The sequence below is a fragment of the Phyllobates terribilis genome, unplaced genomic scaffold (assembly GCF_046119375.1).
Source record: "Phyllobates terribilis strain yellow unplaced genomic scaffold, ASM4611937v1 Scaffold_3__8_contigs__length_932513732, whole genome shotgun sequence".
Taxonomy (NCBI): domain Eukaryota; kingdom Metazoa; phylum Chordata; class Amphibia; order Anura; family Dendrobatidae; genus Phyllobates; species Phyllobates terribilis.
Window position 1 is genome coordinate 730,017,333 of NW_027362763.1, and position 22,231 is coordinate 730,039,563.

The 22,231-nt window shown below is 44.1% G+C and overlaps 1 protein-coding gene across 1 annotated transcript in view; it reads left to right on the top strand.

Moving 5' to 3' along the window:
- The window catches only part of GTF2A1L (general transcription factor IIA subunit 1 like), an 80,623-nt gene that overhangs the window by 39,138 nt on the left and 19,254 nt on the right, over nucleotides 1-22,231 (top strand). Inside the window, exons 3-4 of the mRNA XM_073672094.1 lie at nucleotides 12,076-12,199; nucleotides 21,874-21,911. Of these exons, the coding sequence (XP_073528195.1) occupies nucleotides 12,076-12,199; nucleotides 21,874-21,911 (162 nt within the window). The remainder of the gene's footprint in view (nucleotides 1-12,075; nucleotides 12,200-21,873; nucleotides 21,912-22,231) is intronic.

Sequence of the window (22,231 nt, forward strand, 5' to 3'; positions counted from 1 at the left end):
CTCCAAAAATGAACTCCTTCGGTTTCCTTCCTCTACTAACCTAACTATACCTGACTTTTACTAACCTACAGTGATGGAAATAATTATTGGAGCACTTGCTGTTTTTGTAAGTTTGCCCACTGACAAAGACATGAACAGTCTATAATTTTAAGGGTAGGTTAATTTTAAAATTGAGAGAATATCCCCCCAAAAAATCAAGAAAATCACATTGTATAAATTAGATAAATTTATTTGCATTTTGCAGTGAGAAATAAATATTTGATCCCTCTGGCAAACAACACTTAATACTTGGTGGCAAAACCCTTGTTGGCAAGCACAGCAGTCAGACATTTTTTGTAGTTGATGAGGGTTGCGCACATGTTAGGAGGAATTTTGGTCCACTCCTCTTTGCAGATCATCTCTAAATCGTTCAGATTTTGAGGCTGTCGCTTGTTAAATCGGAGCTTCAACTCCCTCCATAAGTTTGCTAGGCCACTCCATGACCTTACTGTGCTTCTTTTTGAGCTACTCCATTGTTGCCTTGGCTATATGCTTGGGGTCATTGTCTTGCTGGAAGACCCAGCGACGACACATTTTTAATGTCCTGGCGGAGGGAAGGAGGTTGTCACTCAGGATTTTATGTTACATGGCTCCATCCATTTTCCTATTGATGCGGTGAAGTAGTCCTGTGCTCTTAGCAGAGAAACACCCCCAAAACATAATGTTTCCACCTCCATGCTTGACAGTGGGGACGGTTTTCTTTGGGTCATAGGCAGCATTTCTCTTCCTTCAAACATAGCGAGTTGAGTTAATGCCAAAGAGCTCAATTTTTGTCTCCTCTGACCACATCACCTTCTCCCAATAACTCACAGAATCATCCAGGTGTTCATTGGCAAACTTCAGACGGGCCTGCACATGTGCCTTCTTGAGCAGGGGGACCTTGCAGGATTTTAAACCTTTAAGGCGTAATGTGTTACCAATGGTTTTCTTGGTGACTGTAGTCCCAGCTTCCTTGAGATCATTAACAAGTTCCCCCCGTGTAGTTTTAGACTGATCTCTCACCAAGGATACCCCATGAGGGGTGAGATTTTGCATGGTGCCCCAGATCGATGTCGATTGACAGTCATTTTGTATTTCTTCCATTTTCTTACTATTGCACCAACAGTTGTCTCCGTCTCACCCAGCGTCTTACTTATGGTTTTGTAGCCCATTCCAGCTTTGTGCAGGTCTATGATCTTGTCCCTGACATCCTTAGGAAGATCTTTGGTCTTGCCCATGTTGTAAAGGTTAGAGTCTGACTGATTAATTGAGTCTATGGACAGAAGTCTTTTATACAGGTGACTATGTAAGACAGCTGTCTTTAATGTAGGTAACGAGTTGATTAGGAGCGTCTAACTAGCGTGTAGGAGCCAGAACTCATAATGTTTTGTAGGGGATCAAATACTTATTTCTCACTGCAAAATGCAAAAAAAAATATTTAATTTATACATTGTGATTCTTTTTTTTTTTTTTGGATATTCTATCTCTCAATGTTAAAATTAACCTACCCTTAAAATTATAGACTGTTCATGTCTTTGTCAGTGGGCAAACTTATAAAAACAGCAAGGGATCAAATAATTATTTCCTTCACTGTACCTATACCTGACTTTGCAATTTCCTTTAGGTGGTGCCACCATAACTCCCACTCGGCACGCCTGCTGTCTTGGAGTCCTATTTGACACACAACTTTCCTTTATTCAATGTGGAAAATCACTCACTCGCTCATGTCACCTGCACCTTAAAAACATCTCCAGAATTCGACCTTTTCTCACCTTTGATACTGCAAAAACTCTTACTGTCGCTCGTATTCACTACTGCAACTCTCTTCTAATCGGTCTCCCCCTGTCTTCTCTCCAATCCTTTCTGAATGCAGCAGCCAAAATGCGTACAACGCACGGTCACTGTGAAGGCAGCGGAACATAGTCGGAATGTGTGCCAGACTGCCAACAGCCAAGACTTCCCTGTTCTTACCAAGAGAACGACTGTCCATGTTCTTTCTCCTCCTCCTCCTTATCACCGAATCTGCGTTGAGATGAGATGAGGCTAGGCTGAGTAGCATCACCTTGTATAGTTCCTTGCTCCGCCTGCAATGCCTCCTCCTTAATTGTGAGCAGCGAGCGTTTCAGTAGACCGAGAAGCAGCATGGTGACGCTAATTATGGCGTCATCGCCGCTCACCATCTTGGTGGAGTCCTCAAAGTTTTGGAAGACTGCACAGATGTCAGACATCCATGCCCACTCATCAGCTCTTATGTGCGGAGGCTGACCTGAATGCCGACTGGCGTGTTGAAGCTGGTACTCAACAACTGCTCTCTGCTGTTCAAAATCATTCCAAACATCTGCAACGTTGATTTCCAATGCGTGATCACATTGCACACCAGTCGGTGACTTGGAAGCTGCAAACGCTGCTGAACCACTGCCAGGGCGGCCGAGGCTGTAGCTGACTTTCTGAAATGGGCACACACGCGGCCTACTTTCACAAGCTGCTCTGGCAGATCTGGGTAGGTTTTGAGAAACCGCTGAAGTTGAGCACGTGGGCTAGGCATGGTACATGTGCGAGCTTGCCTAGCTTCAGAGCCGCCACTCGATTTTCTGCTACAGCTTTCAACAACTCTGCAACGGTGTGCGGTTTGTCGCCTAAGCTTACAGACCTGCTTATTGTTATTGGCACACACAAAGTTTAAGTACATAGTCTAGAATATCTCGTGAAAAAAATAAATCAAATGATTGAGATGCAGGCTGAAGAGGAGGAGTGGTGGTGCAGGAGCTTTAGAATATGGGGGAGCCCTGATTGACCCAGGACCCGCAATCCTTTGCGTCAGGAGGACGTGTTCTGTCTCAGGGTCCCACTGGGACCCGGTTTCCACAATATTAACCCAGTGGAATGCGTCAGTGAGATGTACCGTCCCTGGCCACATTCACTTGTCCACGTGCTTGTGGTTAGGTGGTACTTCCCACTAAGTGCGCTGGGGAGGGCACAGGTAATGTTCTGGGACCCATGCTTGTGGAAGGCGGAGATGACACCGGGAGAAATAGTGGCGGCTGGGGACAGAGTATGGACACCTGGCCACCGCCGCCATGAGGTTGTGGAAAGTTTCCGCCTCCACGAGCCTAAAAGGAAACATTTCAAGTGCATGCAAGCAATCCTAAAATGTGGCAGTTAACTATTGCGGCCTGTGGGTGGTTGACTGCATACTTGCGCTTGCATTCAAAGTAACACAAAGCTAAGGAAATGGATGATCCCTCGTGAAAAATTTGCTCGTTGAGTACGAGACCGACCTCTACTGCTGTCTACCTTGTGAACATGGCTGTCTTCAAGCTTGATTGATCCAGGGCCCGCAATCCTATGCATCGAGAAGACGTATTCCGACCCAGGATCTCACTGGGTCCCTGCTTCCACAATATTAACCCAGTGGAATGCATTAGTGAGATGTACCGTTCCTGGTCGCATTCACTTGTTCACGTTTGTGGTTAGGCTGTCCTTCCCACTAAGTGCGCTGGGCGGGTAATGTTCTGGGACCCGTGCTGGTGGAATATGGAGACGACACCGGGAGAAATAGTGGCAGCTAGGGACCGAGTATGGACACCCAGCCGCTGCCATGAGGTTGTGGAAAGCTTCCGCCTCCACTAGCCTAAAAAGCCACATTTCAAGTGCAAGCAGCAGTCCAGAAATGTGGCAGTTTAGTATTGCGGCCTGTGGGTGGGTGGTTGGCTGCATACTTGCGCTTGCATTCCAAGGACTGGGGTAGGGATAACTGAACGCTGCAAAGGGACGTGGACGGTGATGGTTCTAAGTCTGCAACGACAGATGCAGGGTGGGAGGCATCTTCGCATGCGCCATGGACAGGGGATTGGCGTGCACTCACAGCAGCAGAAGAGGCAGTAGTGTCACCCGCAGACACTGTTTCTGGACCTTGGCGTTTGGCCCAGCTAGTCGGGTGCTTTACTGTCATGTGCCTGAGCATGCTGGTGGTGGTCAGGCTGGTAGTTTTGGTGCTCTTGATGATGCTGGCCTGGCAGATATTGCAAATGGCCTTTTTGGGGTTATCTAAACAACAGTCTCGGGAAGACCTAACAGTTGTACTGGCAACTTCCGTCGTGTTGGTGTTCCGGGGAACAGTTGCCCGCCTTGTCTGTGGCCACCACACTGTTGTCCCTGCCTGTTGTGGTGCTACGCCTCCCTCCCCCTGTGTGCTGCTGTCCTCGCTCTGCATGTTACCTTGCCAGATTGGGTCAGTGACCTCATCGTCCACCGCTTTGTCTTCCACTTCCGCACCCTGGTCCTCCTCCTGACTTTCTATCCATTGTGTCTCATCATTATCCACCTCTTGCGACAGTAATTGCACTTTCTCACTGTCACCTTTGGGTGACCATCGTTGCTCAAATCGCTACATGCGATCTTTTGTTGCCCTGCTTAAAGCTGGCCGGGCAAGAGGCCCGAATCCATCAGTGGAAAAGTGAACAGCTTTTGGGTTACCTGGACTCTTAATCTCTCCTTCAAACCACATATCCAAGCTCTTTTCACTTCTGAGCGGACCGAGCGAGAGGCCAGAATCTATAAATGGAAAGATGAACATAACAGCGCTTCGAAGTGTCCAAGTGTGGGATCAATTGTCTCAAGGCACTCTGCATGGTGGGAGGAAGGAGGAGCAAGGTGAGGCGTATGCCGACTCCAAGTAAAAAAAAAAAAAATCCGCACATTCTTCAACCACAAATCTACAAAAACACTAGTGCACGCCCTAATCCTCTCCCGTCTCGATGACTGCAACCTCCTGCTCTGTGGCCTCTCTTCTAACACTCTCTCATTCCTCCAATCCATACTTAACTCTGTTGCCCGACTAATGTACCTGTCCCATTTTTATTCACCGGCCTCTCTTCTGTCAATCCTTTCACTGGCTCCCCATTGCCCAGATACTCCAGTTGAAAACCCTAACCTTGGCATGTAAAGCCATCCACAACCTGTCTCCTCCATACATCTGTGACCTAGTCTCCCGGTACTTTCCTGCACGCAACCTCCGATCCTCACAAGATCACCTTCTCTACTCCCCTCTTCTCTCCTCTTCCCACAGTCACATACATGATTTCTCCCGTGCATCTCCCCCTTCTCTGGAACTCTCTACCCCAAGATTTCTGACTCTCGCCTACTGTTGAAATCTTCAAAAGGTACCTGAAGACCCACCTTTTCTGACAAGCGTACAACCTGCAGTAACCCTCACTCCACCATACCGCTGCACGACCAGCTCTATTCTCACCTATCTCTTGTGACTGTGAGCCCTCACGGGCATGGTCCTTTCCTCTCCTGTAGCAGTCGCTGTCACATTTCTGTTCCAAGATTATTGTAATTGTTTTTGCGATGTATACCCCTTTTTCACAAGTAAAGCGCCATGGAATAAACGGCGCTAAAGTAATAATAATGTGGCCCAGGCTCTCGACTAGTGACACTGGACAGTGTGGAAGATTGGGAGGTGGTGGTGGCAAACTGACTGAAAGAGTTATCTGCTATCCAACCAACAACCTTTTCACACTGCTCTGCCTTCAAGAGTGGTGTTTCGTGGCCCCCTAGAAATTTGGACAGGAAGGTAGTTCAACATGAAGTGGGTGTTTGTTGTGCTCATTCAGCAGACAGTTTCATCTTGCCCACGGCCTCTGCGTGCACCATCACCATTACGTCCACTTCCCTGTCCCTTGCCACGCGCCTTGCCCATTTTAAAGTATAGCATAATATTTGTAACGTTGCCAAAAATATCTGCATTATTAATGCAGTAATATAAGATCACGTCTGAGGACCACGGTTTTAGGCAGTGACCTGAGAGTCAGAGATGCTTCCAGGGGTCTTCCTCATGTTGTTCCCATGTCTTTTCAGCACTGTATGGAAGTTTCTGATCATGTCTCACACACCACATGGGCAGATAAGGTAGTAAAATGTTAAAATGACACTTACCGGTCAATGCATTTTTCATTGAAAGCAATGCAAAAGTGCAAAAATACATCATAAACACTACGTTTGCACATAGCCCAAGGTGTGGAGGAGCATTTTTGTTTTTGCTGATTTATTTTACCTTATATACAAATCATTACCCTGGAAAGGATGTTCCTTAACATTTTTCGCAGGAAAATGCATTTTGGTTTAGCTTTTGTATGTTTTATTGTGAGTCCGTAAATGTGGCGTAATACTCTGACAACATTGTTCACAGCAGTACCCTGGGAGTCAGAGATGCTTCCAAGGTTCTTCCCCATGCTGTTTCCATCGATTTCGGACACTTTTAGGCCCTCCGCTGACCTTCGGCGGGGGCCGCCAGAAAAATGCTAGAGTTTCCCATAGACTTACATTGGGCTCGTTGCTCGGATCGAGCATTCCAATTTGCTCGACTTGAACGAGTACCCGAGCATTTTAGTGGTCGCTCATCACTAGTCAGGACTCATTGCTGGCCATTTTAAAACAGTCCATTTTTTCTTTTTCAACCATTCCTGTGTACTTTTGGATGTGTGCTTTGGGTCACTGTCTTGCTGGAGGACCCATGATCTTCGACTCAAGCCAAGTTTTCTTACACTGGTAGGACCTTTCGCTCTAAAATCTCTTGATTAATTCTCTGATTTCATGATTCCTGTGATAGTCAAGGCCTTCAGTACCAGACAAAGCAACCCCACAGCCTTATAGATCCTCCATGATGCTTAATTGTTGGTAAGGTGTTCTTTTCCTTATAAGCTTTATTGCGCCGTCTGTAAACAAACTGTTGATTTGCATTGCGAAAAAAGCTCTATTTTTGTTTTATCTGTCCACAGAACGTTTTCCCAGGATTGTGGTTTGTCAAGGTACTCTTTGGCAAAGATCAGTCGTTCTATTTTATGTCTTTTCTTTAGCAATGTTTTTTTCCTTGGCCTTCGCCCTTAATCCTTTCCTGACCTGTGTCACAGCATCTGTGACATGGAAACCGGTGCGTTCCCGACCCATGTCACAGCGTCTGTGACATGGAGGGATCGCGCCCCTGCAGCGCCTGCGAGCGGGGTCGCTCAGGTGTCACAGTTGCTACTGCAACTGGACAACCTGTAGTTGACCCCGGGGGGGGTGGATTAACCCCCCTGTGCCTAGAATCCCTCCGATTTGGCAGTTTCACTTTCACTTTAGTGAAACTGCCAATCGGAATGAATTAAATATTTCACCAATGGAAATTGGTGAAATATTTATGATTTGGGCATGGCTTGATGCATATAGCATCAGCCATTGGCTGGGGGGAGTGTCAGCTCTGTCACCCCCACGCCCCCCAGATCTGATTGGCTCTAGTGTCCATGTGACGCTAGCCCTCCAATCAGATGTGGAGGGTGTCATTTTTACAATGGCTGACGAAACTCCACAGCTTTCTCCCTTCCGTGAAAGCTGTGGAGCTTTGTCACCCACCAATCTGCCGACGCCGACGATCCACTGCCGATGATCCACCGCCGGTAATATTACCCCCCCTTGTCCGATTCCAGCCCCCACTCCCCCCCCCCCCCCTCCACTTTCATACCTGCACCCAATCCTCCGCTCCCTCTGCTCCCTCTCCCACGTCTTCATCCACCGGCTGGTGCTCTCCTTCTGCCAGCCGGTGTACGGTGATCACAGGCAGCAGCAGGCTCACTGTGAATCCCCTGCGCCTGTGATCACCCCCCATCCCTCCCAGTGATCACCCCCCGTGTCCCAGTGATCACCCCCCGTGTCCCAGTGATCACCCCCCGTGTCCCAGTGATCACCCCCCGTGTCCCAGTGATCACCCCCCGTGTCCCAGTGATCACCCCCCGTGTCCCAGTGATCACCCCCCGTGTCCCAGTGATCACCCCCCGTGTCCCAGTGATCACCCCCCGTGTCCCAGTGATCACCCCCCGTGTCCCAGTGATCACCCCCCGTCCCAGTGATCACCCCCTGGCCCAGTGATCACCCCCGGCCCAGTGATCGTCCCAGTCCCAGTGATCACCCGTCCCAGTGATCACCCACCCCCTCCTCCCAGTGATCATCCCCCCCCCCCGTCCCAGTGATCAACCCCCCCCCCTGCAAACCCAGTGATCACCCCCCTGCTGCTGCCGGCTCCTGCTCCCCTTTCTGCCCCAGTAATCACCCCCCCCTGATGCTGCCGGCCTCCTACCCCCTTGCTGCTGCCGGCTCCTGCCCCCCTTTCTGCCCCAGGGTTCACCCCCTTGCTGCTGCTACTGCCGGCTCCTGCCCCTCTTTCTGCCCCAGTGATCACCCCCCTTGCTGCTGCTGCTGGCTCCTCCATCTCCTCAACCCCCTCTTACGCCTGACCGCCCCCTAATGCGCCCCGTGTGCCTGAGCGTGCCCCGTGTGCCTGAGCGTGCCCCCTACGCCTGACCGTCCTCTACAACTGACCGCCCCCACACGTGACTGCAGAATGTTACACCAAGCACTCACACACATGTACACTCACACTATAATAAAGTTTCGATTTTTTTTTTTTTTTTTCAACACGCACACAGCACACAAAATGTCCCGCCCGTCCCGCTCATCCCAGTCTAGGGCGTACTCAGCTGAGGAGGCTGTCAGGTTGGTGTGTGTGTGTTGTAGTGTATGTGAGGTTGTGTGTGTGTGTGGTGTATACACTACACTATACCACACCGCACACCAACCTGACATACACTACACAATTTGTGAAGCACCTGGGGGTGCTCACTATGAATCTAGATAAGTTCCCTGGGGGTCTAGTTTCCAAAATGGGGTCACTTATGGGGGAGCTCCAATGTTTAGGCACACAGGGGCTCTCCAAGCACGACATGGTTCCAATTTGTTAGCGGACACCATGTCGTGTTTGGAGAGCCCCTGTGTGCCTAAACATTGGAACTCCCCCACAAGTGACCCCATTTTGGAAACTAGACCCCCCAGGGAACTTATCTAGATGGGTGGTGAGCATTTTGAACCCGCAGGTGCTTCACAAATTAATCCGTAAAAATGAAAAAAGAATTTTTGTGGGAAAAAAAAATACTTTTTCATTTTTATGAATCAATTTGTTAAGCACCTGGGGGTTCCAACTGCTCACTATGCATCTAGATAGGTGCCTTGGAGGGGGTCTAGTTTCCAAAATGGGATCACTTGTGGGGGAGCTCCAATGTTTAGGCACACAGGGGCTCTCCAAACATGACATGGTGTCCGCTAACAAATTGGAACCATGTTGCGTTTGGAGAGCCCTTGTGTGCCTAAACATTGGAGCTCCCCCACAAGTGACCCCATTTTGGAAACTAGACCCCCCAAGGCACCTATCTAGATTCATAGTGAGCACTTGGAACCCCCAGGTGCTTCACAAATTGATTAGTAAAAATGAAAAAGTGGAAAAAAAAACACTTTTTTATTTTTACGGATTAATTTGTGAAGCACCTGTGGGTTCCAAGTGCTCACTGTGCATCTAGATAGGTGCCTTGGGGGGTCTAGTTTCCAAAATGGGGTCACTTGTGGGGGAGCTCCAATGTTTAGGCACACAGGGGCTCTCCAAACGAGATATGGTGTCCGCTAACAAATTGAATGGAAAATCGGCTCAAATTGTTAGCAGACACCATGTTGCATTTGGAGAGCCCCTGTGTGCCTAAACATTGGAGCTCCCCCACAAGTGACCCCATTTTGGAAACTAGACCCCCCAAGGCACCTATCTAGATGCATAGTGAGCACTTTAAACCCCCAGGTGCTTCACAAATTTATCTGTGAAAACAAAAAAGTACTTTTTTTTCACAAAAAAATTCTTTTAGCCTAAGTTTTTTAATTTTCACATGGGTAACAGGATAAAATGCATCCTAAAATTTGTTGGGCAATTTCTCCTGAGTACACCGATACCTCATATATGGTCATAAACCACTGTTTGGGCACATGGCAGGGCTCAGAAGGGAAGGAGCGCAATTTGACTTTTGGAGCTAATTTTCCATTCAAAAAGTGAAATGGCGCTCCTTCACTTCTGAGCCCTGCCGTGCACCCAAACAGTGGTTTATGACCACATATGAGGTATCGGTGTACTCAGGAGAAATTGCCCAACAAATTTTAGGATGCATTTTATCCTGTTACCCATGTGAAAATTAAAACATTTAGGCTGAAAGAAAATTTTTGTTTGAAAAATTTAAATGTTCATTTTTTTCTTCCATGTTACTTTAGTTCCTGTGATGCACCTGAAGGGTTAATAATCTTCTTGAATGTAGTTTGAGGGGTGCAGTTTTTGGAATGGTGTCACTTTTGGGTGTTTTCTGTCATGTACACCCCTCAAAGGGACTTCAAATGTGATATGGTCACTAAAAAAAATGGTTTTGTAAATTTTGCTGGAAAAAAGATAAATTGCTGATGAACTTTGAACCCTTCAAACTTCCTACCAAATTTTTTTTTTTTTTTTCCAAAATTGTGCTGATGTAAAGTAGACATGTGGGAAATGTTATTTATTAACTATTTTGTGTCACATCACTCTCTGGTTTAGCAGAATAAAAAATTAAAAATGTGAAAATTGCGAAATTTTCAAAATTTTTGCCATATTTTTGATTTTTTCACAAATAAACGCAAATATTATCGACCTAAATTTAATACTGACATGAAGCCCAATATGTCACGAAAAACAATCTCAGAATCGCTAGGATCCGTTGAAGTGTTCCAGAGTTTTTACTTCGTAAAGGGACACTGGTCAGAATTGACAAAAATGCCAAGGTCTTTAGGGTCAAAATAGAATCATAGAATAGAATCATAGAATATAGGCTGGGCCCTGAAGGGATTAAAGCTCTGCTTGATTTAATGTGCTGTGTAATGGTACTTGTTGAAACCATGACCCCAGACTGTTCCAGGTTGACCTTCAGGTCTTTGGATGTTTGATGTGGTGTTTGTCCCACCATTCGCACCAACCTTCGGAGACATCTCTTGTCAATATTCCTATTTCCCACACGTCCAGTGTGGTTTTTGACGGTTCCATGCTTGGCAAACTTATTAATAAGATTGCGTACTGTTGAAACTGGGATACCAAGGTCTTTGGAGATGGCCTTATACCCTTTGGAAGTCTTGTGTTTGCTAATAATAGCACTTCTGATGTCCTCAGACAGCTCCTTTGTCTTCACCATTATGACAAAGGAACAGTTCGTACCATGTGGCTTTTTAAAACACTGAAGTCATCATTCATTGGCTAATTCATGTCACATGTGCACCGACAATTAATCACAGGTGAATCTCTTTTGTGATTTACCACAGGCGAGTCAAAATGTGTTTCCATACTAAATTTAACGTAAAGGGTGCCAATACCAGTGCACAGCAAGCTTTAGGTTATTCTATTTTTCCCTCTCATTGTTTTTGGTTTTAAATTATTGTTGTTTAGTATTTAACATGAGGGCTCTATACAAAAAACTGTTTCACTTGATTCATTTTTTCCAGGAGATATTCCACAGTATGTACTTAAACTTCATGGGTGCCATTAATGATGAGCAGGACTGTAGGCAGCAAAGTTGCCTTCATCCCATGCACTTTGCTCATAAGAGCGCTGTGTGTATGTGAGAACAGAGAAACTAGGTGGTGAAAATTTCTTCTAACTTCTTAGATACGTGCCATATTTGGCTGACCGATAAATCTGGCAGTTAACTTATACCTGCCCCTAATTACACATTGGTGTGGTTTTACACCCCTTTACAAGTGGAACATTTTTCATGTCTGCCTTTTTTTTTTCCTCACTTTTATTCAAACTTTTTTAATTTTTGCATCCACATAGCTGTTTGAGAGCTTGTTTTTTGTGGGATGAGCTGTAGTTTTGATTACATCATTCAGTTTACCATATACCTAAGCTACTTCATTGCCCTGCACATGGGGTAAGCAATATAGCAATCAGAAAAACTATACTACATTTCTGATTGGAGGTATTTTCTAATATTATTATTTATTATTATTACACCTACTACATATTGGGATAGGAACTTGGTGATGACAATACCCCTTTAAGGCTGTATAGCAACAAAATTGATGGGAAGTTTTCTCCCTGCACGTTGTTCTGGTCGCTTTTACTATACTTGATTTGTTTTATATCTCCTTATTATAACATTTCCTTTTTTTTTTTTTTTTGGATTTTATCAGTTGTGGGAAACCAAAGTTATACAGTCCAAAGCTACAGAAGGTTTCTTCAGAGATCACAGTAACGTGCCTCAGTTTGTTCTTCAATTACCACAGCATTTACATCAGTCACTGCACGCATCGACAGGTTGGTGTATTTATATCTAGTAATGGAAGGAAAGAATAATTTGCTTCTTGGTGGGTTGTGAATGGCAACTCTAAGGTTGTATGGTAACAAAAGCTGTCACATTATTTCCTATTCAGAAGTCCGAAATAGATATAACTTAAGAGTCTGGGTCTATAATGCTGGTGCTTTATCTACGAGCATAAAGATGCCGGAGAGGGCCTGCAGTGCATATATAAAATGCAATACAAGTATAAATTATAAGGCTGTGTGCCCACTATGCGTTTTTCAAGCGTTTTTGCTGCGGAATTTCCACAGCGAAAACGCTTAAACGCTTGGTAATACGTGCCTCATGGTCCCCAATGATAATCCGCATGTGCTGTGCACATGCTGCGGAAATTTCCGCTGCGGATTATCATTGTGGAAAAATACGCAGCACGTCCATTAATTTTGCGGACACACAGCGTAATCGCCGCCATTGACTTGCATTGGACCGCGTGACATCCGCATCACTTTCAATGTGCCTATGGTACCCAGGTCTGGAGAAGAAGAGACTCTCATCCGACCTGGGTACCATAGAACCTGTTAAAAAAAATAATTTAAAATAAAAAATAAAGATTATATTTGCCTTCCGATGTCCTCCCAGTGTTTTCTCCCCTCCGTCTGGTCTGCTGTATGGGTCGCGGTGTTGTGAAGGACCCGCCATGACGTCATTGAGTCATGTGACCTGTCACATGACTCCATGACGTCACCGCAGGTCCTTCACACCACCGTGAGCCGCCCAAGACACCGGACGCAGCGGAGAAAACACCGGGAGGACATCGGAAGGTAAGTATAATCTTTATTTTTTACCATTCTTATTCTTTTTTTTTTTTTTAACTAACTTTGTCAGACAACTATAAATCCATGCCAGTTGCATGGATTTATATAGTGTGAACAAGTTGTCAAGCACTTTCCAAGTGATGCTAAAATCGCTTGGAAAAGCGCTTGATAACCCGCATGCAGAAATGCATGCAAAAACGCTTGACAAACGCTTCTACCTGGCGGGAAAAAAGCATTTTAAAACCGCATGCGTTTTTCCTGCCAGGGAGAAGCGGAAAAAATATGCAGCATTTCTGCATCTTGGGCACATAGCCTAAAAGAAAACACTCTGTCAAATCTGCTTGATAACAGAGAACAATTCCACAAACATCAAAATCATTTTTTTTCATGTCTGTAATCATATTTAAAGAGGAATTCATTAGAATAGGACAGGTTCATGATACCTGCTGATCATACACATGAGGGGAATAATTAGTTGTGACGTCACCTGACGTGGAAGTGAGTGGAGCGGGAATAATCTTTCCGTGTCGATCTACCACGGCAATAAGATTGAACACCAAATAAGCACATTTAACGTTACATATGGGAAGTCTTCACTGCTGTGGATTTTTTTTTTAGATCACATTCAGGACTTATTTTTTCAGGATTATTTTCCGTTGTGCTGCAATCTGATCATCGCTATGATCCAAAAAGATTTATGGGAGAACCAGCAGCCTGTCTGAAAAGGGAAAAAAATTGCACTTAGCAGCTTAAAGAGGATCTTTCACCAGATTTTTCATGTTAAATTGGACAGAGTGTAATAGTGGCTGCAGAGCAGAATAAAACGTATTTATTTTTATCTACATTTTGCCTCTAACGAGTTATCTTTATTTTTAAGTCTAAGTGGGTGTTATCAGGTAGTTTTCACTGGTGGCATATACTTCTCCATGTATGATGCTGACCAGTGATAAGCAGGCAGCAACACTAAATGGAAAGAAGAGCACGCCTCCACCACAGCTTTGCGTAGGGTTCTCACTGTGTGAGATGTAATGATACAGCCTTGATCTCCTGGTCTAATCTCCTGTGTGGGAAGCGGCAGTGCAGCTGAGTTTAACCGTGTTACATTATAAACCTTTATATCGGCTCTCCTGATTACTGAGTGTCCGTAATGACAATTCCAAAAAAAATATTGCAAACACACGTTTAGTATTAAATTGATGTACAGGTGCACAAATACACCACGTGGCCAATATACAAACATATACATACACTATTCGTAATCACCCGATTTAATAAATACATGAATACCACTATTTCTGCAGATGTTAAGAACTTAAGGAGCTTAGTGTTTTTTGATCAAAGAGCGCAAATCACACTTAGGCTATGTGCCCACGTTGCGGACCTGAAGCATATTTTTTACGCTTCTCCCTGGCGGGAAAATCGCATGCGGATATTACATGCGGTTTTCCCGCCAGGTAGAAGCGTTTGTGAGGCGTCTTTGCATGCATTTCCGCATGCGGGTTATCAAGCACTTCTCCAAGCATCACTTGGAAAAGTGCTTGACAACTTGTTCAGAATGGTAAAAAATAAAAAAATAAACTTTATACTCACCTTCTGATGCATTCTCTGCCCCGTCCGGAGGCTTGAGCGGCTCACGCTGCTGTGTGCAGGACCTGCGGTGACGTCATTGAGTCATGTGGTGGGTCACATGACTCAATGACGTGGCAGGTCCTTCAGACAACAGCGCGACGGAGGGAAAACATCAGAAGATAAGTATAAACTTTATTTTATTCTTTTTTTTACAGGTTCTTTGGTACCCAGGTCTGGATGAGAGTCTCCTCTCCTCCAGACTTGGGTACCATCCGCACATTGATTCCGCGGCGCTTCCGCAAAATTAATGAACATGCTGCGGATTTTTGACTGCAGCATATACGCTGCGGAAAAATCCGCAGCATGGGCATTGACATTGCGGAATGCCATTGGGGACCATGGGGTGCGGATCTACATGCGTTTTTCAAGCGTTTACGCTGCGGAAATTCCGCAGCATATACGCTTGAAAAACGCTACGTGGGCACACAGCCTTATGTCTGCTGTGCTCAAGCAGCTTGTTCTCGTTCTGCAGTGAGATCGGAGCTGTCGTTATGAAAGTATAAAATTGTTTTTCGAAGCACTCATATTGTACACTCAGGAACAAAGGTCTCCATACCCACAGAAGGACGCATCGTCAAGGACTCCAAGGAGCTCACTTGGGAAAAAAAAGTGCTATATATCAAATAATAGCCAGCATCCAGGCTTAGGTGATGTTTCGATCAGATACAGGTCTTTGTCAAGCATACAAAAAATAGTGCAAACAGGTTTAAATAGCACTGATGATCAAGAAAACGCCAATTAGGACACATGCAACCGCCCCACCATCCATTGACTCACACAATACATGTCAAACTTGACAAACATACAGTATATTACATAAATTACAGAAGAGATATATATACACTTCTCAAAAAAATAAAGGGAACACTTAAACAACACAATGTAACTCAATCACACTTCTGTGAAATCAACCTGTCCAGTTGTGAAGCAATGCTGATTGTGAATCAATTTCTCCTGCTGTTTTGCAAATGGAACAGTCAACCAGTAAAAATGATCGGCAATTAGCAAGACAACCCCTATAAAGGAGTGGTTCTGCAGGTAGTGACCACAGACCATTTCTCTATTCTCATCCTTTTTGGCTGTTGTTTTGGTCACTTTTGCATTTTGTCATTGCTCTCACCCCTAGTGGTACAGTAGCATGAGGCGGTGTCTACAGTACAACCTACAAAAGTTGCTCAGGTAGTGCAGCTCATCCGGGGTGGCACATCATTACGAGGCGGTGGGAAGCAGTGTAGCTGTGACTGTCAGCACAGTGTCCAGAGCATGTTGCAGACACCAGGAGGCAGGCCAGTACACCAGGAGACGTGGAGGGGGTCATAGGAGGGCAACAACTCAGCTGCAGGACCGCTACCTCCTCCTTTGTGCAAGAAGGAACAGGAGGAGCAGTGCCAGAGCCCTGCAAAATGACCTCCAGCATGCCATTAACATCCATGTGTCCGCTCAAACTGTCAGAAACCGACTCCATGATGATGGTATGAGGGCCTGATGTCCACAAGTGGGTGCTGTGCTTGCAGCCCAACACCATGCAGGGCAATCGGCATTTGCCAGAGAACACCAAGATTGACGGATTCGACATTGGCACCCTGTGCTTTTCACGAATGAGAGCAGGTTCACACTCAGCACATGTGACAGATGTGACAGTCTGGAGATGCCATGGAGAACGTTCTGCTGCCTGCAACATCCTCCAGCATGATCGGTTTGGAAGTGGGTCAGTAATGGTGTGGGGAGGCATTTCTTTGTTGGGCCGCACAGCCCTCCACGTGCTAGCCAGAGGTAACCTGACTGCCTTTAGGTACCGGGATGAGATTCTCAGACCCATTTTGAGACCATATGCAGGTGCAGTGGGCCCTGGCTTCCTTCTGATGCTAGGTCTCATTTGGCTGAAGTGTGTCAGCAGTTCCTTTGATGCTTTGGACTGGCCTGCCTGTTCCCCAGACCTGAATTCAATCGAGAACATCTGGGACATCATGTCTCGTTCCATCCACCAATGCCCTGTTTCACCACACATTGTCCAGGAGTTGACTGATGCTTTAATCCAGGTCTGTGAGGAGATCCCTCAGGAGAACATCCGCTGCCTCATCAGGAGCATGCCCAGGCGTTGTTGGGAGGTCATGCAGGCAGGTGGAGGCCACACACACTACTGAGGATCATTTCCTTGTCTTGAGGCATTTCCACTGAAGTTGGATCAGCCTGTAATTTGATTTTCCACTTTGATTTTGAGTATCTTTCGAAATCCAGACCTCCATGAGATATTAACTTTGATTTACCGTGATCATTTTTTGTTTTATTGTTCTCAACGCATTCCATTATGCAATGGATAAAGATTTGCAACTGGAATATTTCATTTCATTCAATAATATCTAGGATGTGCTATTTTAGTGTTCCTTTTATTTTTTTGATAAATATCTATATCTATCTATATCTCTCATTACACTTACTATACATGTGGATTGTAAATCCCAAATAACCTTAAACTGTGCCATGTCCCGACGTTTTCAGTAGTGTATATGAATCTTCGTTGTCCAGGTAACAATACAGCTAATTCAGAGAGCCCTAGGATATGACCGAAGACGCGTGTGCCGACACTGTCCAATCCTGGGCTAGGTCTTGTCACGTCATACACCCGCGGCCACATGACCTATCACACTTGCATCACCCAAGCCTGGAAGCTGTCTATTACTTGGTAGACAGGGCTGTACTTATGTCTCACACAGAAGTAACCTGCCTGTTCTGGACTTTTCCTCTGTGAGATGTAATTACACCCTCCTCTGATCTCACTGCGTAACGAGCACAACAGAAAAAGTGTGATTATTAATATATCTCTGGATACGAAGTTTGGGGATAGAGCAGAACAGCAGAGTTGACAGTGCTAGAACAGAAAAGCAAATAAAAGGATTTGTAATGTGGGCACAGCTAAACTCAGCTTTGCTGCCATTTGTCCCACAGAGTGTTAGTCATTTTTGCTTTCTAATAATGCAAGATGTTGGACCAGGGGATCAGAGCTTTCTGTCATACATCTCATAAACTGAAAAACCTGCTGTAAGCTATAGTGGCGGTGTGTTCTTATTTCCTTTGAGTGTTGCTACCTGCTCATGATTGGTCAGCATAATACAGGGGTAAGAAGTACACTCCCCCAGTTAAAACTATCTGATAACGTCCAAATGGACTTAAAATTAACTCATCAGGTGCCAAATACTTTGATTACTAATAACTCTGCAAAAAAAAAAAAAAAATTCCACTGTGCAGCCAGTATTACATCGTTTGTCCATTTCAACATGAAAAATTATGAAAGGTCCTCTTTAACACAAACCATGATTGTTTCTGTCCCTGCCACTTCAGTACATTATTATAGTGCAGCACATTTTCTCAGATCATGATGCAAAGCATGACATGATTGTTCACAGGGCTGAGACAATAGACTGATAAACCGAATACCTTGTTGGGCATATAACGAAAGGGCTACAGTTTAGTTGCTTACCCGCCTAATGAGCAATACGGCCAGGCTTATAAGGGCATCTTGTAGGCCTTTTGTTCAAGTATTTTCACATCAATCTATTACTAGATCATATCAAACCTACACTACATATGGCATACGTTGACGTGCGCAGATTTGTAGGCTACGGACACTTTTACACTTGGAAAATTTATTTTTACATATGGTGGTGAATGTTTGGTTAATAAAATTGCGGTAATTTTCAGGCTGCAGTGTTCATTCCTTCATTCATTTTCAGTCCTGATAAGCAGTTTGCAGGCTTATATCCATGTGTCATATTTTGCGGGAGTGTCTCTTTTTGTAATACAGGCTGGATGTAAGCTCTGTGTGCATCCACAGTGCTGTGGTCTTCACTTAATTTCATGTTTCCGCACAGCTCCACAACTGCACTTATATTATAGATTGCAGAAGGTATAATTGTATTCCTTTTTTTATAAGGATAGAGCTTTGGGTGCTGCAGGAAACCAAGAATAACTACTGATTAAGTCCAAAACATGTTGCCTAGGCTATACTTGACGAGTGCTGTACTCTGTCTTTTCTGGCAGCTCCATAGAGCAAGAATGGATCAGTGGTCGGGCACTCGACTGATTCATTTTGTATCTGGGATAAAAGTTCCCCATTGATTTAAAAAAAAATAAATAAACTACCCATTCTGCCAAATAGTGCGGGTCCCAGGGGGACACCAACTGATCAGCAAGTTATCATCTATCCTGCAAATGTCTGCAACACAGGCTTTAACATCCAAATCGCAGGTCAATTTCCACATAGGATTTCTGACATTAGTCCCGCCCTTATTTCCTAGTATTTCCGAATTATACTATAACGGTTACATTTTGTGCGCTTTCCGCTTCCCTTTCCCATTTTTCATACAAGGTGATAGTGTTGCCTCCAAGGTAAGACAAGAAAATATAGTGTGAGCTATTCTCCATACACGAGGATAAAGGAACAGTGATGTGTTTTTTTAAGCTGCATTATTTGGAACCTAATCCACTTTTCTAAAAGTTGATCTAAGGTTTCTCAAGCCTTTAGAAGATGTCTTAAGTTTTTTTTTTTGTTTTTTTTTAAGTGAACCTCTCCCCCTCCATTTTCATAGTAATTTGTTTTCATTTAGTTCAATAATTCATCAAAGTAAATTTTGCTGTTTATGAAGTCAAAACACAAAAAGTGAAAAAAAAGTAATTTGATTATTTATCGGGTTCACGCCGAGTGCAAACAGCAGTTAATGTGAGCAGCTGCGTTCCTGTAAGATCCGAGTGATTTTAAGGAATTACAATGAGAGGTTCCAGGGTAAAGTTTTAGTTTGCATAAATATAATAACTCTCGGTCGTTTAATTACGTGATCTGTTTACTTTGCTTGACAATGAAATTGATGATTTGTTAATTTCTTTTTTTGTTTGACATTATTTAGGTTTTTTTTCATGACACATTTCATATCACTGAATAACCACATTCCTTTTCACTTAAGAGTTGTTCTGAATGCCTATAGAGGGTTATACAAGGTAAGGGCTCTTGTACGTGTGGTGACAGTTTTCACACGTAGACCCATTCAAATGAATGGGTCAACACACGCTGACATGTCAGTTTTTTGCACACCGCACGGGCCGCAAAACGCCCCACACACGTGCACACGGATGACATCCGTGTGTCATCAGCATGACACGTACTGGCGCCTGGGAATCAACGGTACAGTTTGCACTTTTCCCAAGCGCCGGCTGCTGGAGGCATCTCTCATCATTGTTCCCTGCTTACGGTGAGATCAGCGTGAGCAAGGGACAATGTTGAGAGGAGTATTCTGCCCCCGCTGTATCCAACAAGTGTAAAAATAAGAATAAAATAAAAAGCATATACTCACCTTTACACCTAATTCCCCGAAGCCATTCACCTTTTCCGTCTTTTAGTCATGTCTGCCTTGGGAAAATTAAGTGACTGTGACATATCACATATTTTTCAACACCCTTCAAACAAAACTTAAGAAAACCACTTTTTTTCTTTTTTTTTTTTAGTTGGTCATACTTTCTATTCTGTTGGGTTTTTGATACCTACTAATAGCTTGCTGACCGGCCTTTAAAAGGATGCGTTATAAATGATATCTTACTACTATTTTTGGATATATTTTTTTTTTAGATGAGCTAAAGTACTGTGCACTATATGTATTATTAGTAACAAGTTCTAGGACATCTACACATAACTACAGGAAATTGTATGCTCTCCCATTCTAAACCCATACATATTAATATGGAGTTGGATCCCCCTTTGCAGCTATGACCTTTTCCAGTCTTCTGGAAAGATTTCTACAAGATTTTGTATGTGTCAATGGGAATTTTTGCTCATTCATCCAGAAGCGCTTTCCATTCTAGTTCATCCCGAAGGTGACCTTGTTTTGTGCACTGGACACAGTTCTGTTGAAAAAGGGCCTTTCCCAAACGGTTACCACAAAGTTGAAAGCTACAATTTTCCAAAATGTCTTGGTATGTTGAAACCTTACATTTTCTCTGATTTGGAACTTGGGGGCCTGGGCAATCCCCTGAAAAAAAAACCAGCCCATAGCATTATTTCTCTTCCACCAAACTTTACAGTCGTCACAATGTGAAAAAACTGTAATCTTGTCCAGCACTCAATCTCCAAATTTTTCACGTAAAAAAAGAGCTTTTTTGATCCATTAAAAAAGATAGAAAAAAAAACAAGGACATCCTGCAAAAAAATCCTCCGTGTTTCAAACCTAGAAATATGTACTTTCTTAGTCATGGCATGATCAATTAAAGCTTTTTTTGAACTTGAAACATTTTGAGTGCTAGAAAAGGGATGATACCTCGTAAAGATAATCCCCTTCCAGCTCATGAACAAATGTCCTTTGTCACATATCTTAAATGTTTGTGCTCTTGTCTTACTAATTCATTTGTAAACCTGCCTGAAGAAGGAGCAGCCCCTGTGATCTGAAATCTAGCAAATATATTTTTTCTGGTTAGCCAATAAAGGTATCACTCCCGAGAATATTTTTTGTCATTTTTGGGCATAAAAGTATTTACATAGATTTTCCTTGCTAACACGGTACCACAATGTATTTTTTTTATTGTACATCACCCTTATAGCCAAAAGGTTCATCAGAGAATCATCATCCTGAAGAGATGAGGCTGACAATGAGCACCATTCCTCTCCTGCAGCTGTAAGATGGTGTGGACTTGTTACACCGGTGACTCCTATTACAGGACTGGTATCAGTGTGAATCTTTACCACCAGCCATTCTCTGTCCCATGTTAGTAATGGCAGTCAGCATGGTGGGGGGCCGGATGTTATACACCGGGGGCAATGGAACAATCCATAACCTGAATTCAATGATTAAGTCGTGTCTCCCAATACTTTTGTCCATTTTGATGAGGCAATTGAACTTATTGCTTCCATGTATCTTCCTTTCACAAGCTTCAATCAATAAACTTGTCTAAAACATGCAAAAGTACAGGTTGTCTTGCTTTTTGGAATTTATATTCTGTTTTTTGTGTGTGGGGGGGGGGGGTTTGGAAGCAAATGAGTCTAAAGTCTGCTTACTTGTCTGAGACAAAATGCAGCCACATAGCAGCCATTAATCACCTGAACCTCCTGTAATTCATGAATGAATCCCCTATAGTAATAAATGGACAAGTGTATTAGGACCACAGAAGGTTCAGGGGGAAATATTGGGACAATTTATTCCTGTGCCTTGTTTTTTTGTTTGAAAAGGAAGATAATGAACTTTTCTCTTGTTTTGAAGTTCTCCAAGGCGGTAGAAATTTATCAAATTTTACGGGAACAGACATGGTAAGTAAATTTGTTCTTCTTCGTCTCATAAATTTGAGAACATTTCAATTGTACCATTTGTTCCTGAGATGATATAAATCTGATCAGTGTAGATTTGGATGATTTTTTTAAATGGATTTGTATTCCTCAATAACTGTGTCCCAGCATCTGGGTAATGTGAGGGGAGCAATGGCTGCAAGGTGGGACCCTATTCTCGAGATGCAGGCATTTTCTGTGCCCCACCGCTTCTCATGGTTTATTCTCACTTGCTTTCAAATTAGGTAGCAATAGAAGATCTGATGCTTCACATTGGAGATCTGGATGAAGCGCCTTCCCCACGT